General features: G+C 60.9%; 1 protein-coding gene across 2 annotated transcripts; it reads right to left on the minus strand.

Annotated features, from left to right (window-relative positions):
- On the minus strand, nt 1–25,436 carry PLXNB1 (plexin B1). Of its 2 annotated transcripts, XM_042929223.1 has the most exons (38): nt 25,424–25,436; nt 21,190–21,242; nt 19,408–20,520; nt 18,431–18,613; nt 17,981–18,109; nt 17,776–17,876; nt 17,353–17,485; nt 16,915–17,071; nt 16,561–16,669; nt 16,376–16,484; nt 15,284–15,964; nt 14,981–15,103; nt 14,667–14,789; nt 14,264–14,357; nt 13,996–14,168; nt 13,683–13,834; nt 12,096–12,201; nt 11,816–11,952; nt 11,349–11,525; nt 10,985–11,156; nt 10,557–10,799; nt 9,679–9,855; nt 9,453–9,601; nt 8,842–8,942; nt 8,520–8,737; nt 8,201–8,379; nt 7,981–8,047; nt 7,601–7,747; nt 6,486–6,654; nt 6,118–6,221; nt 5,959–6,043; nt 5,551–5,723; nt 5,182–5,342; nt 4,931–5,078; nt 3,057–3,121; nt 2,845–2,920; nt 1,864–1,938; nt 1–789 (listed from the first exon to the last, which is right to left on the minus strand). In XM_042929223.1, the coding sequence occupies exons 3-38, from the start codon at nt 20,512–20,514 to the stop codon at nt 685–687; spliced, it is 6,408 nt and encodes a 2,135-aa protein (XP_042785157.1). In that variant the 5' UTR covers nt 20,515–20,520; nt 21,190–21,242; nt 25,424–25,436; the 3' UTR covers nt 1–684. The 2 variants fall into 2 exon arrangements, with proteins under 2 accessions (XP_042785157.1, XP_042785156.1); XM_042929222.1 differs by lacking the exon at nt 25,424–25,436 and having other exon boundaries at nt 21,190–24,776.
- Between the last annotated feature and the right edge of the window lie 909 nt (nt 25,437–26,345).

The raw sequence follows: 26,345 nt of genomic DNA on the forward strand, positions 1-26,345 counted from the left end.
AGGGAGGGGCTGGGCCAAGCCCACACATCAGACGCCAAGCAGTGTGTTATCCTTTAATTAAGAGCTGGGTCAGTGGGGCCACCGGTCTCCCCCAGGTCCCTGCAGCAAGTGCCCCTCCCCACTCGCTGCCTCTGAGGCAGGGTGGCCCTGAGGCAGCCAGTCCTGACAAGGGGTCAGTTTGTAGTGGCCTAGGAAAGGCATTCATCTCTCGGACCTAGGAACGTGGCAGCAGCAAAAGGCTGGAGGCAGCTAAACTGAGGTCAGGGATGATGGAGGAGGAAAGGACAGGAAGTGGGGCTCTCCTCCTTCCCCTCGGAATTCCGGTGGGACAAAGACCAGTGTTCAGGAACAGTACAGTTTCTCCAGAGGCTGGAGGCCCTTCCAGCCACTCTCTGGAAGCCCTGAGTCCCTGACTCCCCACAGACCGACGTCACACAGAAAAGAGCCCACAGGGTCACTGGGCTCGGGGAGCAGGCTGGGCACCACCCCATCAGCCTCACAGCCCCAGGCCTGCGAGGTAGGTCCAGCAGGGCCCAGGCCAGAGGCCCCAGGAGCCCGGGGGCCACCTTCCACTAACTCTGCTCGTCAGGTACTACAGGCATCTAAGAAGGCAGCTTCTCCCTCACGGTTCCAGGGCTGCCCGGGCAGGGCTGAGGCAATGGCAGGCCAGGGCTGGCCAGTTCCCTACAGGTCCGTGACCTTGTTCTCCACAGCGGCTGCGATCTGCTGGAGCCGGTAGCCCAGCTGCATCTTCTGAGCCGTGCCGTCCTCCTCCAGGGCAGTGATGATCTGCAACAGACACCGGCCGGTCAGCAGGGCCTACCAGCCACCGCATGCACCCACAGCCCCCAGCAGGCCTCCTCAGGTACTGCGGCACAACTGGGGGCCTCAGCGAGCCGTCTCACTTCCTCGGGGCCTTGCTGGGGTTTTACCTCCACCAGTAAAAATCGTTTTGAGTGGAGCCCAGCCACACCCACCATGCTAGCCTTTCCCCCCACGAAACCCCTAGAAGCCCTGTTCCAGTCCCCTGGCTCCCCCTGCCCCCACCGGGCAGCAAGCATTTCCTGTGTTCCCATTCCAGGTGCTGGCATGGAGCAGGGACCCCACAATGATGGGACACGTGTGATCCTGCCCTCACAAGGCTCACTGATGGCAGGACAGACAGATTCTGACCCAACACCAACAACCACATAAGCACAAATGAGGGCTGCCACAGGGGGAACGGTGGAGCCCAGGAGGGGCTGGCCTGTGCCGTTTATATGAGGGTACATGAGGTACCACACACCCCCGCCTCCCCCATGCAGGAGCTCACACTGCCTGAGCAAGCCTGGGGTGCCTGGAATTCACGTTAAATGACTATCCCCCAGGCCGGCCACCAGGCAGGCTCCTCATCGCTGAACAGCAACAGCCACATCGTTGGTGCCACACAAACATCCGAGAGAATGATTCTGGCAGACACTTAGCAGGCTGACTCGTAGGTGCTGTGATCTTGGGGCCCAGTCCAAGTTCCCCAGACGGCCCCCTTGCTGGCTCTGCCGTCCCCTCACCCACTCCTGGCAGGACCTTCTTCTCTGGCCGTGCACAGCACGCTGCCACTGTGGGGACTCGGGTAGGGATGGGGACCAGGACAAGGTGGGGGCAGGGGCAGCAGCTGTGTCCTTCCCAGACCATCCCCCACACCATCTCCAGACCCTGGCAGATCCCCCGGCATCCCAGCTGCTGCCGAGGAGCCCCAGAGGAGAGGGCAAGGATGGGGAGAGCAGGGGAGATACCAGGACCCTGCCCTGACCCTGCTCTGTGCCTGGGGAAGACCACTAGTCACAGCCCTTCCCTCCCTCCATCAGGGCCCAGGGTTCTGCCCACCTGGTCATAGTACTTGTTGATATACTTGTAGAGTTCATGCAGGGCCACTCGTGCCCCAAGGTCCCCAGAGTAGTTCTAAGGAGAAGAGGTAAGAGAGATGAGTATTGTCACCAACCACAGGACCCCTGGGAAATGGGGAGGCGGTGGCAGAAAGGACAGGCCCTGCAGCAGGAAGCCCTGCCTACAGACCAGGGATCCCAGGTCTGCAGCGTGAGCAGGGCCCTACTTCTCTCCCCTCAAGGCGGCAGCTGGGACCCCAGATGGTTGCAGAGCCCAGTGGGACAGCGGCCGCTTAGGGGCTGTGACCCAGCTAGGTCTGCTCTGATCTCCATCACATCTTCCGGGAGGTTGCACGGGGCCCCTCCATGGGGGCTCCATCTCTGAGCCCGCACCTCCTCATCAGGACAACAGGGCTAATAGTGCCCAAACTGCGGAGCTCCTATGGGGGTCAGGCGAGAGGACAATCAAAGCACCACCACCAAATCGTAGCTGCTATTGTTGCGTGTTCTGTGTCCTTGTGGTCCTCCATCGCTTAGTGTTCAGGAACACTAAGTTCCCTGGAGTCTATGTTTGGAGACTGTTTTAAAAGTAGGTGGGGGCACGTCTACACCGATGGAAGCAATGCTGTATGAAGACACGGGCAGACTGACCTGGGCTGTCCTGGGGCTGAATCCCAGCCACCTCACTGCTCTGGATACATCGTCCCCAGACCCAAACATGGGCTGCAGGCACCCAAGCAGCTGGCCGAGTCAGGTCAGGTGGCAGCTGCCGGGACAAGCGCCTGCTGCTCTGTAGCGAGATGTTGGGAGCCCTGGTCTTTCATAGTGGCCATTGGAACATTCTGCATTATGGGGATGGTATGTGTCCTGCCCCCAACCAGCTCGCAGGATCGCTGAGGCCCCAAGGGCTTCCTTGCAAAACAGCAGGATCCTCATGGCAGGAGGCCTGTGCCCAGCCCAAGAAGCAGAGGGAGGGCCATACCCGAGACAGCTCAGCCAGGATGGAGTTCATCTCTTGGTCACTGGCGGGGACGGTCTGCCTGATGTCTGCGTAGTACCTGCCAGAGACCACGGCCAGCTGCTGGGTAAACAAACCATTCCTCCCCCCACAGGGCCCATCCCACGGCTGCAGCCATAAACATCCATCAATCGGTCCACTCATCCCCCTTCCAGACCCTTTCCTCGCCCTCATACCTTTCCACCATCCGTTTGTAACGGGGAATATCTCGAGCATATAGAAGTTTGTTGATGGGGGAGTCCTAGGCGTCAGCAGGAGAGAAAGAGGAGAGTCCCCTTAGAGTGACCAACTGTCCCAATTTTCCCAGCACCGTTTCCGTTCTAAATATCCCAGGAACCCCTCAGTCCAAGGCAACTGGGATGGTTGGTGCCCCTGGCCCATTTCCCTCTGCAAGGACCTCCTCTGCCCACTCCCCTCCACCGGTACCCAATCTCCACTCTGTCACCTCGAGCTTCTCCCCCAATTATTCCAAGGCCATTACTCAGCTCCACATGCCTCCACCTGGATCCAGCAGGGAACCGGCATGCAGGGTGGGAGGGCACCGCGCCATATGGAGCCCTAATGCCGCTTTTCCACGTGCTGCTCGTTCCCCACGTAATCATTTCAAAAATCAGGAAACTGTGGCACCTGGGGGGCTCAGTCGGTAAAGTGTCTGACTTCGGCTCGGCCATGATCTCATGGCTCATGAATTCGAGCCCCACATCGGGCTCTGTGCTGACAGTGTGGAGCCTGCTTGGGATTCTCTCTCCCCTCTCTCTCTGCCCCTCCCCTGCTTGCACGTGCACTCTCTCTCTCTCTCCAAAGAAATAAACTTAACAAATAAATAAAATACAAAAATCAGGAAACTGACCCAGAAAATATAGTAACTTGTCCCACACCACCTCACTCTGAGTGGCCGAGCTGGCACCTGAAGCAGGTCTCTCAGGTCAGAGCCCACATTGTAACACACCCAGACACATCTTCCACCACTGCAGTGGGTTCCAACCCCAGCTCTGAGCTCTGGACGGCACCTGCTGCCTCACCCTACGGCTGCCGGGAGGGTGAGGTAAGATGGCGCCACCCCTGTGCGGCAGCGATGCATCCCTGGGCCTGAGTCATGAGTCAGCATGCATGCCTTCTCACCAACGCTCTGCGGGGGGGGACCCTAGGCATTCCTGGTTTGGACTCTTCCTGAGCTACCCAGCAAGCATTTGCAGTTTTGCTGGCAAGGGGAGGCAAGGTGAAGGTTGGGCAAAACCCCAGCCACCACATAGCATCCACCCGAGGTAGCCCTCCCCGGTCCTCGCGGTGGGGTTCGTTGTAGGCACAGTGACGAGAACACACAGAATAGAAACTGCTCTCAAAAGACAGCACTACAGAGTAGAAGTTTGCATTCTGTTTCTTGACAGAAGTCTAATGATCGATCCCTCAAGAGGTAACAGCTCCCTGCACAGGCCTGCAGAGCCCCAGGCCCTGCCTGCTGGGTGCCTGAGCCACTGCAGCAGGGACCCCTTATCTGTCATGGGACTCCCTTGGCTCTCACTACTGTGACAACACCCCGCCACCACCACAGCCCTGGCCACTCCTCTCTGCTTCCCAGCACCCCTCGCCAGCACCTCGCCCATGCCTGGCGCTCACTGCCTGGACTCTCCCGTCTACACTGCACCGACAGGCAGATACCTCCTCTGCCCCTGCGTGTAGGGAACGAGGAAAAGGCAGGGTGACTTCTGATCCCTGGGCCTCTGGCTATGGTGAGCCCAGACTTGGAGGAGGTGAGCCCAAGGTGATGGTGGGGCCGCTAGGTTGGTTTCCAGGTAGACATGTGGATCCTACAATCACAGGACAGCTCCAGGCTGCCCGGTGGATTTGGTCCCTGAGGGGTCATCACTGCCACCTCCCGGGGAGCTCAGGGACAAAGCCCAGCCTGGGGCTGGAGTCAGAGGCCTCCCCTAGCCCTCCTCCCCGACATTCTCAGCCAAGCCTGGAATCGGCGCACACACAACACTGTCCACACCTGGCCCATACTACCCTGCCCCATTCGTGTCCTCCGTGTCCACCCTGACCCACTCACCCGGCCCAGCTTGTGGTCGGCCAGGGTGCAGGCATCCATGAACGTCTGAGCAATGACCAAGAGCACTGCATCCATGTTATCAGATGTCTGCACGTCGAACACAAACTGCGGGTTTTTTATTATATTGATCCAGAACCTTAGCGGCAGGCTGTGGGTAGGGCAGGCAGGGCCAATGAGCGTGCTGGGGAGGTGGGAGAGAAGACCCCACACACACCTGGCCCGCCTTGCCCCAGCCCCACCCCCACCCCCACCTGTTGGTCTTCCAGATATGGACGGTGTCCTGGTCGGAGATGCCGTGCTGCTGGGCCTGCTCATCCAGCAGGTCGAAGAAGTACTTGATAGCAAGCGGCACGGGGCGGCTGGTGCTGAGAATCACCTGGAATAGGTCGTCCACAAACTTCTGCAGTGTGCCCTGTTGGGGAGGGGAAGCACAGAGGACGTACGGTCAGCAAGGGGACAGGGGACCTCGGCCCCAGCCCGGCCTCAGACACCTCACGGCACTATGCCCGTGCGAGCCCCACACCACACCCAAACCCCGTAAGTAGCCGTCCCCTCCCCCACAGCCCAGACCTACGGCCTGTCCCATCCCTGACCCCAGCCTCCAATCCCTCCTGCCCCACCTTCATGGACAACAGGCGGGTCAGGTAGATCTCAGGGATGGCCTTGGCTCGCTCGCGCTCCCCGCCCCGAAGGCTGCCCCTCCGAGGCCTGGGAGGCTCTGGCTCCTCACTTGGCTTCACTAGGTGCCAGGGCCGGATGCCCCCCTCGTCCACATCCTCCAGCATTGGGGTCCCTGTGCCAAGACCCCACAGCTCGTCATCCCTCATCAGGTACCACGTCCCCTGGGACCCCAGCGTCCTGCCAACTTCCAGGAGTGGAAGCACAGGTTGAGGGCTTCTCTAAGTGGAAGGGAGGTAGACACAAGCCTACCCTCAGGTCCAGAAGATCTGCCCCAGTACTGGGGACTGGGCAAAGCAGGGGCAGAGGACAGTGATTGGGTAGGGGCTGGAAGTGGGGGGCATACTCACTCTCTCCAGGGACATAATCCTGGTTTTCCCGGAGAACGTGCTTGGTGAGGCAGGGGACCAGGGCCACAGTTGCTCCATCTGGGACCTGCTAATCACAGCTGGTGACCCCTCCACCAGCCCCACCCCGCCTACCCCGCCTCCCGCTCTTACCCCTCCCACCTTGTAATGCTGCAGGGTGTTCAGGCGCCTCCACAGGCCCTGGACCTCAGAAGTCACGTCCTCGTCAGAAAGAATGAGATGCCCAGCCACCCCAGACCGCCACTCTGCAAGAGCAAGTTGGGACTTGGTCCAGGGCTTCCAGAACACCCTTCCTGCGGTGGAGCCTACCTCCTCCTCCACAGGGACACAGGCCCCACCGTCAGGGGGCAGCCTTATCCAACCCCTCCAAAGACTAGGATCAGGGACCCCTCACCATGTGAGAGGTCGTTCCAGCCTCTGCCCTGTGCCCACCGAGCGATATGGTCCAGGGCCAGCCCAGCCCACACCCTGGCTCAGGTCCCCAGGCTACCCTTCCCCTCCACCCTCACCAACATCCAGGGTACGGGGGTCTGGCCGCTGGGCGAGAGGTACTCCTTTATAAAGCTGGTCCAACATCTTCTCTTTGGCCTGGGAGATGGTATCGCAGTCCAGGACCTTCACAGGCACACCCTGGGCCTCTCCTGCGCCGGGCCCCACAGCCAACAGTGCATTCAAGGTCTACCGAGGTATATGCGGGAGCAATCAGGGCTCATGCCACACATGGGATGACCAACACACAAGGTCAAGGACAACCCATGAGGAAGCCACTGGCTCTGACCTCTCGGCACCAACAACTCCCTAATTCTTATCTCTTTAGCCGTCCACCCCCACTAGGGACAGTGGCTTCCTCCACTCTGACTCCACCTCCAGCACAGTGCACTAGTAAATGTCTACGGGGTGAATGGCAGAAAAAAACAAGTGAACACAAGTCCCTCTGAACTCAGGACCCCAGGTTCCTGGCTCAACTGGTCAGGCTGAGGCACCTGAGAGAAGCTTCATAAGAAGTAAGGATTCCTACCGGCCTGAGAGGGGGCAGGTTTGGTGGAGCCTGAATGAGATTTTCCCAAAGGTACCCCGTGTGGGCCACCAAGAAAGGTACCCCGCGTGGGCCACCAAGGAAGGTATCCCACGTGGATCACCAGGAAAGGTGCCCTGCGTGGGCCACCGAAGAAGGCACTCCACTAAGGGGATAGCAACCCGGAGGAAGAGATGGACAAGACTGACAGAGCTGGCTCCTGGCTTGGTGGGCACATCACATCACTGGCAGGACACTGAGATGATGGTCCTGCAAACGCTCAGGCCCTGGCCCAGTCCAAGGGCTTGTGGACTGCTCCCCAAACCCTTGCTGTGACCCTGTCTCACTCTGACCCCATCTCAAGCCTGAGGTCCTATCCTCAAGGCCTTCTGCCTTGAGGTCTAGCCCTCAAGCCTCTATGCTGCTAAGCTAATCTAAAGCCTTCTCTCCAGCAGCCAGCCATTCACAATGATCACACATGCTTACCCTCCTCATCCTCACCAGGGACAGACACCACTGAGCGTATGCACGTTCACATTCTCTTTCCCTCCCTCCCCCATCCCTCCCTGACTCGGTCTCCCTATCCCTCTCCCTTCCTCCCTCCCTCACCAGGGGACGGTACTCCACGTCCTCTCTGAGAAGGCGGTTGTCATTCAGGGTGTATTTGGCTTTGCCAGTCACGCTATCCACTGGCCCCTTGTCCACTTGATGTTTAATTCCACGGAAGAGCATGTACAGCGGCTCCCCTACTGAGTCCTGGGGAAGTGACAGCCAGTGAGGGCCTCAGGGCAGGTGACAGGCATGAAACAGAGCTGTATGGGACATGGCCCATGCTGGGGGAGGGGACAGACTGCAGAGGGCCTGAGGTGAATGAGACATGCTGGGCAGGAGTGTCTGGACTGAACGGGGCTGGTTTAGAGCTGTGTGGTTTAGAGTCCCGCCTCGCCCCGGAGGGGAGCCCAAGCCCTGTCCACGTCTGCCTCTCTCACCCTCACGAAGGTGTACAGGCAGATGGACATCCAGTTGGTGAGCAACTTCTCCACCACGGTCTCTGTCCTAGGATGACAGGAAAGGGGAGGGGCAGGGTCAGAGGTAGGGCCTCTGGGCTCCCTGTTCTGTGAACCCCTAAACCCCAGAGGGTCTGACGCAGCCCTTGGCTCCAGCCCTCATAACCACAAGGCCCCCGTGGCTTCTGACAGCCACACAGACCTGCGCAGCATCAGCTTGGGGTTCTTGGCCACGTACTGGGCCACCAGGTCACTGAGCAGGGTTCGGAGGATGTCGGTGAAGTACTCGAGCTTCCCGTGCAGCGCCACCGTGAGCAGAGATGCCACGTAGGCGCGGTCCCGAGCTGAGAAGGTGCGCTGGCTCTCCAGGGTGTGGATGAACTGGCGCCAGGGAGGCGGGATGAGGAGGAAGGGGCCCATTCAGAAAAGAAGGGACAAAGAAGGGGCGGGGCTGGGGCAGGAGGGGTGGGGCCAGGAGGGGACAGATGTGGGGAGGCCTGGGGTGGGGCCACGCGTGGCACCTTGGTGAGGAAGAGCTTGCTGTTGAGCAGGTTGGAGAGCTGCCCCAGCCCTTGTTCCACGGTGGGTCGCCTGCTCTCCGGTACACCCAGGTCCCGGTGCAAGGGCGACTCCTGGTGCCCAGGGAAGAAGACCCTCTCAGCATACACCTTATAGTCGAGGAAGGGGATGCCACTGCCCAGAAGGTCACTGGTGAGATCGGTCATCTCAGTCATGAGGTCTGTTGGGCAGAAGAGGCCAGGTTTGGGCGTGGATCCCACCCGACGGGAGCAGACTTTCACAGGGCCCTGAAACATGTTCCGGGCCTACTCTCTGCAGCCTCACCCGTGAACTCCTTCTTGCAGCGGTCCCGCACGCTGCTCTCCAGATTCTCCAGCTGGATCTGGACCTTCTTATAGTCCCTCAGGGCCTGCTTGCTCTTCCTCCTGCTCAGCACCAAGGTCAGGAAGGGGAAGGCCAGACAAGGCCAGAGCCCTTGCTGGTGCCTATGGCCCGGGCCTGTCTACCCCAGCCTCACCCTGGCTTAGGCCGGCACAGTCTGACCCAGCCATGCCCAGCCAAGCCAAGGCCTAGCCCAGAATAATTTAGCCTGTCGCATCCTGGGCGAGTCACACCCCATATCCAGTCTAGCCCAGGAGTTTAGCCCAAGGATCAACAAACTACAAGCAGGCCAAATCTGGCCCACGACCTATTTCTGTAAATAAAGATTTGTTGGCACACGGCCACAGTCATGTGTTTGCATATGGTCCATGGCGGCTTCTGCTCTGCAACAGTGGAGTTGAGCCCCTGCAACTGAGGCCACCCGGCCACAAAGCCTAAAATAGGTACTCTGGCCCTTTACAGGAAAATTTTGTTGACCCCTGGCCTAGTCTGCCCTTCCCATCCAGCCGCACCCCCCTACCTGCCCCAGCCCAGCCACATCCGGCTGCACCTACCTGTATATGAGGACAATGATGATGACGCCCAGAGCCAGAAGAGAGGTGCCCACCCCCAAGCCCACCTGGGCTGCCATGGGAAAAGCCACGGGGCTCTCGCCATCGTACTGCACGTGGCCCAGGGAGAAGCGCAGGTTCCCCATCTGCACCTATGTGGGGAGCCACCTGTGAGCAAGGTTTCAGCACAGGCCTGATGCCCAGCCCAATCCAGTCCCCACCCACTGACCGTGAACTCAGGCAAGGCATCGGGCGCCTCCCGGAGGGCGTGGTGCTGGGGCAGAGGCTGCTCCAGGGGGGGCTCGCAGTACAGGTGGTGACGGGTCAGTGTCTTCACCACGCAGGGGCCGTCCCCTATCATGGCCACCACCTCCTCCTTGGACATTGCAAGGTCCAGATTCTCCCCCTGGAACACGAGGGGTCACTCAGATCCCATCCCCTCAAGTGTGGGAAGGATGGTCCTGACACCTACCCCCGGGAGCAGGGCTGATGCCAGGTCAGCACCTCTTCCCCTGTATTGGAGGGGACAGTCCATGGCTATCCTCTGAGCTGCCCCCCGACCCTTCTCTACCCTTCCCATCCTTCTTCCTCACATCTTCACTTTTCCAGAGCTCAAAATCTGGACAATATAAAGTTGCCCCCGAATCCTGCCCAGTCACCTAACAAAGCCAGAGCCACTACTGTGTCTGCTGGCCCACCAGGCGGACGATGCCGGCTTGTCTACCTGTGGCCTTTTAGAATGCCCACCTACCGCACGTGTCAGAACCCATGCCAAGTGTTTGTTCACGTTGAGTCAGGCTGCCAAATGGGCATCAGCCCAGGCGCCTACTGTGTACCACGCCACCCAGCTACTGCGTGTGCCAAACCATTTACATATTGTCATTCAGGCTCCTGCCGTAGAGTGTGTGGGGCCCCAGGCTCCAGCCAGATGCGTCAGGCGAGGCAGCCCATCACCAGCCCCTCAGCCCTCACATGTGAAGGGTGAGGAGCCAGGTCTGTCCGCTGGCCCTTGCTCTGCCTTCATGCCCCCTCTGCCACACACAGCCACAATGACCAGCAAAGTGAAGGGTCGTGAGCCCCCCGCCCGTGTGTGAGCGGGAACAGTACCTCCACAGAGAGCACGCTCCCAGGCTTGTGCCGGAATGGTGCGGTGGGGTCCTCGAGGTTGAGGGGCTGCAGAGTGGGGTCGGCCTCATAGGAGAAGGGTGTGGGGTTCAGTGTCGCGAAGTCAAAGACCAGGTTGTCAAGGATGAATTCCACCCGGACCCAGGGGTCCTCAGGCAGGCCTGGGAGGGCAGGCGTGTGGCACGTGATGAGCTGAGAGGAGTTCACGTGGCACGGCTCCTCAAACTGGGCCACAGAGAGGAAAGACAGGGGAGGAGAGTTGAGGGCCATCCTCAGGAAGGGGGCCCAGCAAAGACAGGGCAATAGCCTCTTTGGTATCCGCCACCCACGGCTGTGCACGGGGTGGAGTGTGGAGTGATGAGGACGATGGCTACTCTAGTGCAAGCAGGGGACGCCCATGGGTGTCCTACATGATGGCCACCACAGGAAGCTCCAGGGGAGCACGCTGTTTCTGGGATCACGCGGCGTCTCCGCCCAAGCCCCTGGCCGGGCTGCGGTGCTCTCGGGGCCACAGTCACTCGGATTCTTGGTGTCTGTACCACATCCAAATTCTGGCCACGGACCCATATCTTCCGTCCTCCACTGCAACACAGACCGTGAACCACCCATGGCTTATGAGAACCGGGGCCAGCCCGGCCCAAAGTCCCTCGGCCCTCTCCCCAGCAGCAGCACGGGAGTCACGGCCTCCACAGAAAGCCCCGCAACCTCCCCACATACTAGAGCTGCAAAGACCTCCCTGCCGCATGCCATGAGGCCATGCCCTTGGCCCAGCACCTGAGGAAGCTCTTGGTGGGGCTGGCAGAGGTGACGTTGGGGTCTGACGTGTACTCAAACTGGCTGTGTTGAAGCCTCCGCTCAGCGGCCCCAAACCACACAGCCACAGGGAGCGTGGCAGGCGTGGGGTGGGGGCTGGTCTCACACTGCAGCTGCTCCGCCTGCTGCTCCAGCAGCCTGGGGAAGGGAGGGATGAGCGGAAGGCAGGCCAGGAAGGGGACAGGGATGATTTCCAGGACATGGGACCCCCTCCGGCCCCAGCTCACTTCCCTTCAGAGCTGACTGCAAGCTCCACACGTGACCCTGGAGGCCACAGTCCCCCGACAGCCCCAGCTGAGGGAGGGTCTGGCCGCTTTCCGATGGAGCAGACCTGGCCCTCTCCCCCTTTCTGCTCTCCCAGCATCCCACCCCTCTGTCTTCTCCCTACAGCACACGGATTTTTTGCAGAATGAGGAAGCAGCCCTCACAGGTGGCAAGGCTGGTCTCCAACTACTACTCGGATGTCCTCCAGCCGCCCAGTCAGGAGCTTGGAGCCGTGCAGGGTAAGGCGGGTACCCCCCGCTCTGGGGCCTCGGGTTGGGAAGACCGAATGCACCTTCGGGTCCTGTGGGAAGGGGGATAGGGAAACATAGGCAGACATGAGGCCACAAACAGAGAAGCAGGGGGAGCCTGAGGAAGACAAGAAGGCCCCGGGTGAGAAGCCCCAGGAAGGCGAAACCAGACGGGCCGGCAGGGGAGCCACTTTACCTGGTAGGCAAAGTCGTGCTCTGAGACACCGTGTCCTCTTCCCGGCACCTCCACCGTCACAGCGCCAGCCACCTCCTCCCCGCTGGCCTCAGTGATACACACGAAGCTGTGGGCACAAGGCAGGCTGGGGTGCCGGGCCGCACCGAGGGCCCCTCAAACTGAGCTGGCTGCCCCACTAAATGAGGTGTTCTCCCTGCTCCCAAGATTGACAGAGATCCTCTTGCTTTGGGGGGAATTCCTTATGGCACACCAGGGGGCTTTGGCATCTGAGAGTTAATACGCATGGTTTCAATCATTCAAGTCCAACCCTAGGGCCCCCTGCCGAGAGGAATTCACCTCTCTGCGCGGCACAAATTTACAAGGAGCCCTCTGAGGCTGGCTATAGGGACGAGCACCAAACTGATGAGTGGCCTAACTAGCTGCCATCACCACGCACACCACACCACTTGCAAAGTGGTGGAAACTTGATTTCCTCGTGAAAAAAAAAAAAGTCCCTGGAAGCTTCTAATCAGGTCTGGGGATAGATGGAAAGGGAAAGTGAGCAATCTAAGAAAATGTTGGTTCTCAGCCAGAAAACAGAGAAGCTTGGGACAAATTAATGTCCCCATGGTGAAGCTGGCAGTGGCTCGACTCCGTGACATTGTAACAGTCACCGCCAACACTTTGGAAAACAGAACAAGTGATATGTAAAGTACCCAGGAGAGACCTCGGCCAGAGAATATTTTAATCTCTTTATAAATCACTTCATAAGTTACTCTAGTCTCATGGTTCTAGAATCATTAACAGTCCAGACAGTCACCGCAAGTTCTTGGTCATAACACACAGGGGAATACCACACGCTCTAGCAAAGTCTGGTTTAAAATACAGATCACGGAGCCCCAGCACAGGCCTACAGAATCCAGATCTCTGAGGGTAGGCTTGAAGGACCCATTCTACGGTGGCTTTGGACAGGCTCTCCAGGTCACCCTGATATCAGCCGGGTCTGGGATTTGCTGATTGTGGATATCTCCTGGGAAATGTCCTGGGTGGGCACCGTTGGACCCTGCTACTGCCAGCCAGGCTACCATGACCCAGAACCTTTATCAGCTACAGTCCCTGGGAAGGCAACGGGGGTCCCAGGGACTAGGCAAGGAGTCTGGCACTCAGCAGACGGGCCACAAGTCTGTGCCCGGAAAAGCCCTCCAGGGGCAGTGCTTGGGGAAGAAAGGACAGCTCGTGGAAACCCAGCCCCTGAGCACAACCATCTGGGATCTGAGAACCTTGCTGCCACAACTACAGCCATGCTCACTCAGAACACCAAGTGAGAACATGTAGATGGGGCCACCTGTTGGTTCTAGGCAATGATTGGGCCCAGGCCCAGCAATGATCCCCAGCAGTCCTGGCCAGGAACATGCAAGTCCGTGCACAAAGCCGAGGTGGGTGCTCCAGGGCCTCAAATGGCAACCTTAGCTCTGAGACATTGTGACCAGAAACAAGCGAAGGGGGAGAGGAAAAGGCAGAGGAGTAGTAGATGGGCAGCCATGAGCAGGAAAGCCAACCGGGGAGCCCATGAAGGGTGCCGAACTCCTGTCAGTCCAGCCAACTCACCTACTGGAGACCTCGTACTCCTGAGCATCCACAGCACAGGGTACTCCAGCCACCCTGACTGTGTCCTGTACGTCCTGCACATGTTGGCCCAGGTTGGAGCCCCTGATGGTAACACGAGTGCCTCCGTCTACAGGCCCGGTCAGCGGCTCCACCTGTTCCAAGACACGGACTGCTCACCTCCACCACCAGTCAACCCTCGGCAGCCTGGAAAGGCAGTCCCAGACTCCCACCTTCGGGACCCCTGGACCCACAGCACCCCACTCTCCCTCTAAAGGCAGCGGTGAAGAAGGGACATGCCAGCATTTCAACACACCGAGTAGATGAGGGGCGCGGGGCACTGCGTGGCCACAGCTTCAGTCTCGCCACAAGCCTCCTGGGCCACACAACGTGGATGCTCTCCCTTGCACCACACACAGCCATATTGGGGCATGGCAGTTTGGCAGCGGCTACAGTCCCCGTGTCCCACGGAGCAGTCATACAGCACCACTGGTTGGGGGGGGGGGGGCGGGAGGGGGGCAGAGACAAATGTGAGAGGCAGGCCTGGAGGAGCCCCGTGGCCCCAGAGGCCCCAGCTAGCTCACCATGCAACCCATCAGCACTGTCCACACGCAGACGGCCAGCCCGACGCAGAAACAGCCCCACACGGAGCTCTGGCTGCAGAGCCTCATAGCTGAGCTGGAGAAATGGGAGCGGGGTCAGAGTCTGGGCCTGGGGGAGGCATCAGGCCTGGGGGGCGGTGGTGGTCAGAGAAAGGACCAAATGACTAGTTGTGGGAGCACGAGGTCAGAGGTCAGAGGTCAGAACTGGGGGACAGGGACCCCATGAGGCCACAGGGTCAGAGGTCAGAGCCGGGGTACTCAGACTCCCTCGAGGTCACAGGGTTATGTGTGGGGCTGGGACGATGAATGTGGTGTGGCCAGCTGAGGTGGGTAGCCAGCCCGTGGCCGGCACACCCTTGCCCACCCAGGCACTCGTGACCCACACCTGGTTCTGCCGGCACGTAACGTGGCATTGAGTCTCTGGAGGTGGCTCGCACTCGACCCGGGCCTCAACTACCACTTCACGGCCCTCCAGCTCCATCACACACTCGTGGTCTCCTGGGCTGTCCTGGGGGCAGAGGACACAGCTGCTGAGGCAGCTTCAGGAGCTGGCCCCAGTGAGTCCCGCAGGGCCGCTAACAGAGCCCCAGGGTCAGGGCCGAGACGTGGGGCCAGGCGCTCTTCCTGCTCTCCAGGGCTCAGGCATAGTTGTCAACAGCCAAGGAGGCCGCCAACATGCCTGCAACCGGACACGCTCACCTGGAAGAGGCGCAGGTTCCTGCCCAGCAGCCGGACTTCTCGCTCCACGTGGACTGGCATCAGCGTGGAGCCCTGAACACTCTCGACACAAGGGCAGGAGCTTGCCCCCCAGTTCACCTCCTCCTGGAGACACCAAGAGCAAGGCAGTCTATGGAGCCCACCCCATCACCTCGGTTGTTTCCCTGCGCACAACTCAGGGCCCAGGCCGGCGTGGAGCTGCAGACCCCACCCTGCCCCTCGACCCCTCCTGAGTCGGCCCCGCATCCCCTCCCCTGGAGGCCTCCTTCCTGGGCTGGGCCTCACCAGCTCCCAGAGCCCGGGGGTGTCGTATTGGTAGTCCAGGCTGGACAGGAGGATGAGGGGGGCGGGAGGGCCCTCGTGCTCGGCCGAGTCTCCATCACCTGAGAGGAGGGTGGAAGTGGAGAAGGCGGGTGTGTCACCCCCCGTCCACTCGTCCGCCTCAGGCAGCTCTCCGCCTTCTCTCATGAGCCAGTCCAGAGCGGGCTTCGTGGAGCCAGCGGCCCCTGGGAAAGTGGTGGCGGGAGCAGTGCCAGGGGGCTGGTCCAAGAGTGCCACGGAGGGGTCGGCCTCGGGGCCGGGGTCTGCAGGGGCAGGGGGCAGTGCCGCTGCATCTGAGGGCGATGGGTGGGAGGCCAAGAGGTCCTCGGGTGTGGCCGTGGGTCCGAAGTCAGTGGGGGCGGGGACAGCGGTTCCACGTCTGTTGGGGGGGTCGGGAGGGGGAGGTTCCTCATGGAGAGGTGACTCTGTGGAGGCTGAGGCAGGTATGGGGCCAGGACCCGCCCCCGGCCCCCAGGGGCTGAGCAGGGAAGGGCGATCCCCAGGTGGGACATCCGAGGCTGTGGAGGGGGCACCAGGCTCCACGGGAAGGGTGTCAGGAGCAGGGGTGACTGGGGTCTGGGGGGCTTCAGGTGGGAAGGGGGTGGGTACATCTCTTGCGGGAGGGGCTGGGGAGAGAAGCGGGCTCTGAAGGGGGAAGCAGAGAAAGACAGGAGGGGCCGCTCAGCAGGCAGGCACGGGAGCAGGTGGCAGGCAGGCAAAGGGTGTGTTAAGAGGAAAGGAGACCAAGGAAAAGAGAAACAAAAACAGCCCGTTAATTCTCCAAAGGAGGGAGGGGAGGGCAGGCTCCAGGGGCATCTGTGTTGAGGCGGGACCTGAGGCCCAGACCTCCCCTGCCGCTCAGCTACAAAGGTCCTCTCCCCGAAACAGGCGGGACACCAGCAGCTGTTCTCCAGTGAGTCCGTCACACACAGCAGCTCGGGTGCTCACAACAGAGCCTCACATGGGCAGGCAGGCACACAGACCCCGGGCCATCAGAGAAACCCTCACAAAGGGAACCCCAAACCCCTGTGGGGCCCAGCTGGGGGTCCCGCTCACCTGCTGACTAACCACCATGGGCCCAGCGTCACATGAGGCCTTGTGCGTGCACAGCTGCTGCCAGACACACCAGTTACACCCCCAGCGGCTGCTCACGCAGGCCTGGCACCTGCACAGAGCACAGCCATGGGGCAGAGGTCGCCACGGGGCAGCCCGGGCGCTGGGGGTGTCGGGGAGGAACTCACTGTGCAGACGGGCGGAGCTCAGAGACTGCTGCACAGTCATAGATGGAGAGTGAAGCTTTGGCAATCACCACAGCGCCAAACCTGAGCTCCACGCTCACTGACACGTGGTCTGCAGGGTGGGAGAGAGGGCCCAGGCTGAGGAGTGGGGTTAGCACCCGGGATCTGGGGAACACAGCCCATAGGACACAAAATGGGCACTTTAGGGGACTGAGGACTAGCCAGGGGGCCCAGAGAAAAGTGCTATTTCAGGGATCCCCACTCGGATTCACACTTCACCCCAACCACACCCCCTGGAGCAAGATGGGAGGAGGGTGGGGCTCCCAGGCCCCAGGGCTGGCCCCTTCTCTCACCCACCGGCTCCTCTTGGCAGTGCTGGGGCCTCGCTAGGGTCCGGAGAAGGGCACATCACGCCAGAACTGGTCAGCAGGGCAGGAGTCTGGTGATCCCCAAACTGGCAGGAATACGTCTCCCCTGGCCACAGGGGTGGCAGGTCAGGCACTGACAGGAAAACCTGGACAGAGAGGCCAGGACATGCTGCTGGAGCCACCGGGCAGCAGACCAGGGCTTGTGTTTCCAGAGCACCCAATGTGAGTGGGCACAGTGGCCACCAGCCCTCAAGCCTTCACAAATGCCCTCTAGCCTGGATTAGAAGCAGACAGAGAAAGCAAGGCCCCAAGACAAGCAACTTGTATAGGGCCACGTGGTATTTAGAGCATCTGACATTAAAATGCGAGGTCCTGACCCATCACCAGAGTCCTCCCCACGAGGGATGTGCCTGCCCCGCTCATTCACCTCCCTCCGCTCCTCTCGGCTGATGTTGGCAGGACTCATAGCTGCCACTTGCAGACAGCCCAGCTCAGGCTGGAAGCTCCACAGCCACCGCTCTGGGCCCTGTCCCCGTGAGCACTCGGAATGGCGATTGCACCTGCAGGAGAATGACCAGGATGTACCTTCACGGAGCAGGGACACCTCCAATACTGGGGACCTGGGCGGGATCCTCAGGTGGGCCATGACACTAGGCTACGTCTGCCCTGGCAAGGCACTGATGCCCAGGATGGAGAATGGAGGTAGGGGATTGGGGCATCCAGGGGTCGTGGGCTGCAAGTCAAGGGCTAAGGACCAGGAATACTGGACAGGGCCATTATGCAGGACCAGGGAGGGCAGGAGGTGGGGGTTGGGGTTGGGGAATGGGTCAGGAGTCGGTGGAGCACTGACCTGCCAAGGAGCACACACCACCCACAGTATGGGTCCTTGTGAGCGAGACAAGAGGCACAGTCCAGGTGCTGAGCACAAGAAGCCACAGGAACCTTGAGAAGCTGTGACAGCAATCCAAACACCAGTGACTCCTCCACATATGGGTGCCTGGCCCTGCCCAAGGCCCCTCCCAGCAGCCAGATCCCAGCTCTCGCCTGGCACTCACTGTGCTCTGGGTCATGACATACAGGTGCTCGAAGGCCCCATCAAAGGTGAGGTCTCTGCTCACCGCAGACCCCTGCTGGATGTTCTGTGTGGAGTATGGGTGGCCATCACTCCCTGGGCCCAAGTAGACCTGAGATCAGAGACCATAAGTTCTGGGACCCAAGTCCACGGCCATAGGCCCAAGGCCCTCTCTTCTTCCCACAATGAAGCAATCTACAAGCAGAATTTTCTGCTAGTACAAGTCATCCCACCCAGCCCTTGGGCAGGGGGTGGGGGAGATCACAGGTAAATACCATCCAGCCCTGGGAAGAGAAGCTTAAGTCATCTCTCCCAGCCTTAGGGCCAGGGGTGTGTCCCAGGGGTCACAGGCATAGCTCCTCCCAGGCTGGGTCACCAGCAACCTATTCCCTCTAAACCCTGGGGCAGGGCCCAGTACTTCCTGTGGACCCACCCTGTGTAGGTGCCCTTGACTGTCACCCAGGAAAGCAATGGTGTGTCCATCCTCCATGGTGACTGCCACAGCTGTTAGCTGAATCCCTGGCCACTCCAGAACGGGCGTGGCTTCCAGGGGGACACGGCTGGCCATGGGGCTGGGCGTGTGGTCTGAGCCACAGGGATAAGCATCCAAGGTATCCTATAGGCAGCAAGAAGCACCAGTAAGGCCCTCCCTGGACATCCCCATCCCCTGGCCCAGCCAGCTTTTGCTGAATGACTCTCTTCTCTGGACGGCCTTATTCCGTCACCCCTCCCTTAAGGAGCCCCTGGACAGCCTCATCCCCACCCCTAGTGTCTCTGCCAGCCCTCCCTGATGTTGCCCACAGCTGCATCCTTAGTGGGGCCTCAGCTGCTTATCTCCAGCAGCCCCTTACCCCGCTCTTGATCCCCACCTATCTGGGGCTCCACCTTCCCACACCCTTGGCCTTCCCCCAGGGTACGCACTCAGCCTTCCCCTGGACCACTTGCCCAAGGCCTCTCAAAGCTTGCGTCTTCATGTCCAGGTCCACTCCCCTGGGTCCCTGCCACCTCTCCCTCACTCGGTCCCCCTAGCTGTGGTTTCTCCCCTGTGTTATCTATCCAGAGACTAGAGCCAAACAAGCCTCAACCTCACCTGCCTCTCTTGCTCAATAACGTAAAACAACAGGGCCCATCTTCTCACATTCTAGGTCCCTGCCCCATACCCTAGGACCCCAAACACCTTCAGTCCACCTACACGAATAGCACCTCTGCAGCAAGCAGTCCAAGCCCCACTCTGAATGGCCCTCCGCCCCCTGAGTGCCACGATTTTCGTAAGGCATCTCCATCACCCAGACACAAAGGAAGCACATAACATCCATTGACCTGATCAGCCCCCACACCACCAGCTTCCCTTTGGACTCCTCGGGCAGCTGCCTGGCCGTGAATGCCAGACAGGGACGAGCTGGGACTCACCACAGGCAACTGTGCACAGTCAGAATTGACGTCATACTCGATGTAGGCCACCTCCACCCCATCCGTGGCGCGGCCCTCCCTAGTGTAGCAGGCATCTCGCGTGCGGTTAGCAAGGCGGTCCACCTCGTCCAGGGGGAAGGCGCAGAGGGCAGAGGCTCCAGATGCTCCAGCAGCTGCTGACGGAGGCCGGCCCACAGCGGGGGGAGCGGCCGAGGAGAAGGCAGCAAAGAGTACCTCCCCCTGGGTCACCTCCAGGGATGTGGCCACAGCTGCAGCCTGGATCAGCCCATAGCGGCTACCCTGGCAGGCCAGAGGCAGCTCCACATAGGAATAGTAGTGCTGGTCCCGGAGGCACACCCGGGACACATAGGCACGAAAGGCTCTAGACTGAGCCTGCAGGTCCCGCCGCAGGAACAGGAAGTAGGCACTGGCCCCACGTGCAAAGGCGCTCACAAAGTGGTGGCTATACTCGGAGAGGCGGCCCACGGCCAACTTGGCCGTCTCCTCATAGGAGAAGGCAGTTTGAGGGTCCAGTGGCCACAAGGTCCGGGTTGTGATGGGAGGGATGCCACCCCCCACGCCCCTGCTGGTGTATCCCCGCCCCACAAATAGGAGAGGCTCCCCAGTCAAGCCCTGGGCCACCAGTCCCACCGTGCTGACTGCAGGGTCATTAGCGGCCACGTACTGGGTGTCCCCAGGCCGCTCAGGCCGCAGCAGTAGTCGTTCAAGTTGGCCTAGGTACCGCAGCTCACAGACCCCCTGGTGCACACTCCCGCACACCACTAGGGCCCCTGGGCTCACCAGGAGCAGCTGGTTCAGGTTGTTGGTAGGCTGGGCCTGAGGGCACTCATCAGGCATCACAGGTGGCAGGCAGTCCCTGCTATCTAGCACGGGGCCAGTGGGCACCGTAGCCTCCAGCTGCAGCTCAGGGCTCAGCTGGAACAGGAAGTTGGTGGCCCCCAGGTAGAGGGTACCTGAGGTGGGATCCCGTGCCAGATGCTGCAGATGCGTGCCATTGGGAGTGAAAGCAGCTGGTGGAGGGGGCTGGAGCGTGAGGACCCACCCAGCCCAGAGCGCCTGGAGAAGAGCTGGGCCGAGGGCAGGCATGGTCACCTGGCAAGGAGAGAGATGGAGTGCTGAGGGGCTACTGTGGGAGGTAAGCCCGTGACATTGCCAAGATGCCCCTCCTAACCGGGGGAGTGACCAGAGGAGGCCTAGGCTTAGACAGCACTGTGGTCCAGGATGACCCCAGGATTGCACACTAGCAAGGGGTCAGGAGATCTTTCCTGGAAACTTCAACACTGTCCATTTCCTGCAAGCACTATTCTCTCAGGAGACCTCCATCCTACCCCACCCCCGCTTCTCCCTGCACTGCCCTGTGTCACCACAGGGTCCGAGGGTAAGGGGCTAGAGGGGTAGAGATGTGAGAAACATCCCATCCCCAGGGACCAGGGCCTGGAGAGGCAGGAGAGCAGGTGATGGGAAGGTGGGGCCCAGAACCCCGAGGAGGCAGAGGACCCCTCTGCACAGATGTCAGCTGCCTGCAGGGGGGAAAGAGGGAGGGCAAGGTCCCATGGGCCATCTGCACATTAGAGCAGAGCAAGAATTGGATGAAGGGCTTTTCAGGCCAGGAATCCAGAAGGAATCCACAGAACCAATGAAGAGATGAGGGAGACTGAGGCTGCCAGGACTGGGACCTAAATGACTGGATGCCACCTTGGAGAGCCCTAAGAAGCAGGAGTCACACTTCTCCCAGGTGCCTAGGTGTGAGGTCAGGCTCACCTGGCAGGGCCGGCTGGATCAGGAGACAACAGCATGACCTGTGTGGGAGTCACCTAGCCAGGGAGATAGCAGAGCATGAAGCTGGGGGCTGGGCTGCAGGCATGTGGGAGCCCGGGCTCCCCTTCCCGCTGCCCAGCCTGCCAATGGAACTGGGCCCAGCCTGGCCTTCGGCCACCAAACACATTCCACAGGGGACGCCTCCTCAGAGCCCACACAGGGAGGGGGAGGGCAGCGGAACCAGGCACCCTCAGGGCCTGGGAAAGGGCAACTAGGAAGGAGCCCCATGGCAGGCGGGGCCCAGCCAGGCCCCCAGCACGGCCCTGTCCTCTGCAGCCCCTTCTCCCTTCGTAGCTACTGTCTCTTTCTCACCCTCTGCCCAAACTCTGTCCTCTTAGGGCACCCCGCTATACACCCTCCACACAGGCCAGGAGCTGTCTAGCCCAAACTGCCACTGGCACAGACACGGACACAGGCTTGCACACACCAAGAAGCAGACATGCCGCCGGCCCTGCAGGTGCACACCCATACACAAGCACACGGGTACTTGCACACGTGCAGATACATGCAGATATGGCGTGTCCACGTCGCACAGACACACATAGGAACACAACCCACATACCACACACTTAAACACTCGCACAAAGACACAGCCTCCTTACACGCAGGAACACACACGTACAAATAGGCATTCCGCGCAAGGGCATGTCACACCCCCCAGCAAAGACATATACACCACCACCCACATTCAGATACCCACGCATACAGATTCGTGCACACTTCCCTGCTTGAGCCCTAAGTCCTACAGGGCTGTGGAAGCCAGGCATCTCTTGCTATTATTTCTCCTCCTGCAGGTCAGAGCAGAGCCAGGGCCCAGGGTTGGAGGAGGGTTGTCCCAGAGGAAGTCACCATGTCTATCCCCAGGACCTCCTCAGACCCTGGGTGCCTGTTCTCCTCACAGATCCCTCCTTGTGGGCCCCAGCTAAGGCCTGCTGAAGCAGAAAACCATGGTAACACCATCTTCCCCAGCCCCGGGTGGTCCCCAGCCAGGAGCACCAGGTTGGGGAAGTGCTGCTCCCAGGCCAGGCCGGGAGATATTTCCCCTACTCGCCTCTGCCCAGGCCACATAGCCCAGCCCCTCCCACCACCCAGAGGCCAGTCTGCCTGAGGGAGAGCTTCCCTCAGCTAGGGTCGGCTCCTCCCCGCCAAGGCCCCACCAAGGTGCTGCTGAGACTGTCCCAGAGTGAGCGGACTGGGCATAAGTTTCAGAGGAGGGTCCGGCCGCCTGGTGGGAGCAGGGGAGCCATGGCCACAGCCCAGCTGGGCACTGCTCCCGAAATAGCTTGGGGGTTTCCATTTTTAGTGTGAGGAGAACAGGGCAGCTCTATGGGAGCAGGAACAAGGCCGCCTCTGTTTGCTACCCGAGGGGGTGGGGGAAAGGGGATAGCAGGGAGAGTCGTGAACTCAGGACTATGGCAAGGCCAGGCTTCCCAGGAGCCCCCCACCTTGTTTCCAAGGGGTCGAGGAAGAAAGTTTCTTCCTCTGGGAAGACAGGGTCTGTCTGAGGATGGGCAGAGGCTACCTCCTGCACTCCCTCCAGTAGCCTCCTGCCCAGGGATGTGCCTGGGGCAAAGGGTCCATAGTTAGACCAAGAGTCACTCTGTCATTGGCTTACAAACATTTGCTCAGAGCCTACTGCATGCCAAAGCTTTCCAACCCTCAAGGGGCAGCAACCAAGACACTCCCCAAATGTAAAGTCACAACTGGGTCAAGTGGCCCACAGGAGGATGGGAAGGATCAGAAGAGCTCCTGGCCAGGCCACATAGGAGGCTGAAGGCTGACCCACTCTGGGAAAAGTGATGGACTCTTTCAATCACTGAAGCAGGACCCTCACCCTTCCCCACATACCACAGGTGGGGGAGGAGGGAAAGAGGGGTAGTGACATCTCGAGGCACTCAAATTCACCTAACCCCTGCCACTGGCCAGAGCAGCCCCCAGCCCCTAAAGGCCACCCCTCCTACCTCACAGGATCTTCAAGCAGAATCAGAACACATCTCTCCCCTGTCTTTGGGGCAGCCCAAGGCCTGAAGAATAAAGGTCAAACCCCTCCAGTCCACGCCCTCTTCCATCCAATCTATGCCAGGGCTCCCCCACACATGCTGTTAGCTCCTGCTGGCCTAACTGTGGGCTGTTTCACACTCCTCCCTGCTTGGAATGCCCACTCCCTTTCTATCTAGTTAACTCTGACTCCCAACCATCTCCCAGGAGAGCCTTCCATGTCCCCCCAGGCTCCTGAGGAGTCCACCCTGTGTGGAGGATGGAATGGGCATATTCCAGCTATCACTCTAGTGTGTACTGCAGCTCTGGCTTGGGCTGAGCCTCAGATTTCCCATTTGCAGAATGGGAAGCAAGACTGCTCTGACCATTAAACATGAAATGTGTGTGCCTGGCATTAGTGGCACCAACCAAAGACACTTTTCTCTCTGTTCCACTCTCCCAACTCTAGACTTAAAGCTCCTTGCAGGCAGGAGCCCCAGCAACTAAGACAGATATTAGCACAAAGCAGGTGTTCCTCACATGTTGAAAGAACCCCCATTTCACAGCCAAGGAAATCCACTCAGAAGGGGAGATACGGGGCCCACACCCTGTTCCAGCCACTTGGCCTCTCAAAGGACAAGGTGTCAGGCCCACTTTATTAATAACCAAGCCAGAGCAGACTGAAAAGGCTGGTTTGGAGCCAGGCCTCGTGTCCTCAACTTACAGGATCACGAGATCTCAGGCCCCATTCGAACTCACAGGCAAAGCCTAACTCTGCTTGTACCCAGGTCCCAGGCCTGCCTTGAGGTCTCTTCTGGGCTCATCTTTCTCTAGACCTCTTCAGCAGAGCCCTCAGCTGCCTAACTTCTATCTGCAAAGAGAAAGCAGCTCTGGGGCCCTCCTGGGGCTGTCCTCACCAACCAAAGGGGCTAACAAACTCTGCCCCTCCACACCTGAAGGGGTGGTACCCCAGCCCTCATTTAAGGGGATCAATGGGAAACTGGACTTTCCCTCCCCTTCTCCTGCTTAGCTCCCAGGGTCCCCCGGGGGAGAAGAGATTCACCGGCAGCACTGTAATGCACATTGCTCGCCCTGTTGTCTGTGTTTCGAGGTGGGGTGGAGGGGCCCACCATGCAACACCCGCGCGGACTCAGGAGCGCTCATCAATCACCCACTGCCTGGGTCGTGTAGGGAGGTGGGGGGTCTCCCTCTGGGGATGCCTGGCACAAGGCTCACAGTCCGCCTTTGTCAGTTGCGCTGAGCGCAGCCTGGAAGGGCTGTTACTACAGAGGGCAAGCCTAGACCTCCCCATCGGCTCTTCTTCGACCTTCCTCCCTCCTCCCTCGGCCGCGGGGCAAGGACCCCACCAGTGGTCCTGGGAGGGCGGGGAAGAGGCCGGCCGTCCCGGCTGTGGCAGCGGCGGCGGCGAGGAGGGGGCGCGGAGGAGCAGCTCCACCTCCTCTGTCTCCCAATCGCGTTACAGGCGGAGCCGCCAGAGTTTTCCTCAGTGCGGAGAAGTGTGGTCCCAACTCTCAGGACCGAAGCTGCCCACCACTCACCCGGGCTGCCCCTGCCTGGCGGCATCGGGCCCCGGGCCCCTCCCCCCCCCCCGGGGCCTCACCGCCACCCCCGGGCCCCCGCCCCGGGCCCCGGACTCACCACCCGGCCGGGCCCCGCGGGAGGAGCGCGCCGAGGCGGGCGCCGGCCGCTGCGGGCTCGGGATCTGCGCGCGGCGGCCTCGCTGCCCCCCCCCCCGCCCCCCGGAGGTGGCTCCGGCGGCGCCGCAGCTGTTACCCGGAGACCGAGGGGCGGAAAAGCGCGCCCGCTGCCCGCCCCTCCCGCCGCGGCGCTGCCACCGCCGGGAACAAAGGAGACAAAGCCGCGTCGGCCGGGCCGGGCTTCGCTCCTTCCCCCCGCGCCCGCCGGGCCGCCCTCCCCCCGCCCGCCGCCCAGGCCAGGCCGGAAGCAGCCGGGAGAGCCGGGCGCGCGGCCCCGAGCCGCCCGGGACCCCGCATTCCAGCCCTGCGGGCTCCGCACTTGCCGAGGGCGGGGGACTCGACCCCTCCCTGTGGGGGCGCTGGCTGCTGGGCGGCGGTAGCCACGGCAACGCGGGTCGCGGCCAGGCGAGCGGAGGGCGAGGAGCAGAGCCCAGAGCTCTGGCTGCCCGACCCCACCCCATCCCGCCCCTGCCGGGCCATACCTGCGCGCTGCGCAGGAACCGGAATCAAGAGTCCTCCCGGGATGGGCGGGGCCGGGGGGGGGGGGAGGGTGGCGCGTTTGGCGCCCACAGGTGTTGCAGGTACAGCGTCCGGCCTCTTCCTGCCCACCGGCGACGGGTGGGACCTGCACCCCACACCAGCCCCGCCAGCTCGCCAGCCACCACCCCTGCTCCGCAGCGTCCCGAACTCTCTCCTTCCTTTCCTGTGGTCGTCCTCCAACTTTCTTTACCTGAACTCCTCGGCGCCTGGTTTCTCACCCCCGTACCAGGTCCTGCCCACCGCCCCTACTCCCAGGACTCCTTAACAGCCACCCTCTCCTTCCGGCCCCCACCTCTGGCTGCGCCAGAGGAGCATAGGCTTTGGGGTTGGGCCTGGGTTTGTGCCACCACAAAGCCAAGTAACCTGAGCCCCCCATACCCCTGAACACCCCCGCCCCCCCACGCCTGTTTGCTCACCGGCAAGTGGAGGTGATACCACACCTACCAGGCTGTTACAGGAGGGCACAGCGGCTGCAAAGTACACAAGCAAGGGTGCATTTCCTTCTTTTCCTCCTGGGCCTCTACCTGGACCCACCCTATGCTGAGAAGCCTTGGGCAAGTCTGGACTCCCTCACTGGCAAATACCTGGGCCTTTCTAGGGAGAAACCGCTGGGCAGGGGCCCAGTTGTGCCCTCTGCTGGGCCCTTCACGCACACCCTGGCCTGCCTACTGCAAACTCAGAGGGACACAGCCCATGCTGTTAGGACTTTGGCTCAAGGCCATTGGGATAGCGTCCTGGGAGGCAAAATTTGTCACACACACACACACACACACACACACACACACACACCACTCTGGAAGCCCCCAGAGCCTCCAAAGGCTAGGGAGAGCCTCAACCAGAAGGTTCAGGTCATCCACACTGGCT

Source organism: Panthera leo, chromosome A2 (assembly GCF_018350215.1).
Source record: "Panthera leo isolate Ple1 chromosome A2, P.leo_Ple1_pat1.1, whole genome shotgun sequence".
NCBI classification, from domain to species: Eukaryota; Metazoa; Chordata; class Mammalia; order Carnivora; family Felidae; genus Panthera; species Panthera leo.

Excerpts from the sequence above, each read along its gene's own strand:
- PLXNB1 (XM_042929223.1), bottom strand. The coding sequence starts at position 20,514 with ATGCCTGCCCTCGGCCCAGCTCTTCTCCAGGCGCTCTGGGCTGGGTGG. Across the intron at positions 15,965-16,375 it reads CCATGGTGGTTAGTCAGCAG|AGCCCGCTTCTCTCCCCAGC; the intron begins GTGAGCGGGACC and ends TTCCCCCTTCAG. Across the intron at positions 8,380-8,519 it reads GCAAGCTCTTCCTCACCAAG|TTCATCCACACCCTGGAGAG; the intron begins GTGCCACGCGTG and ends CCCTGGCGCCAG.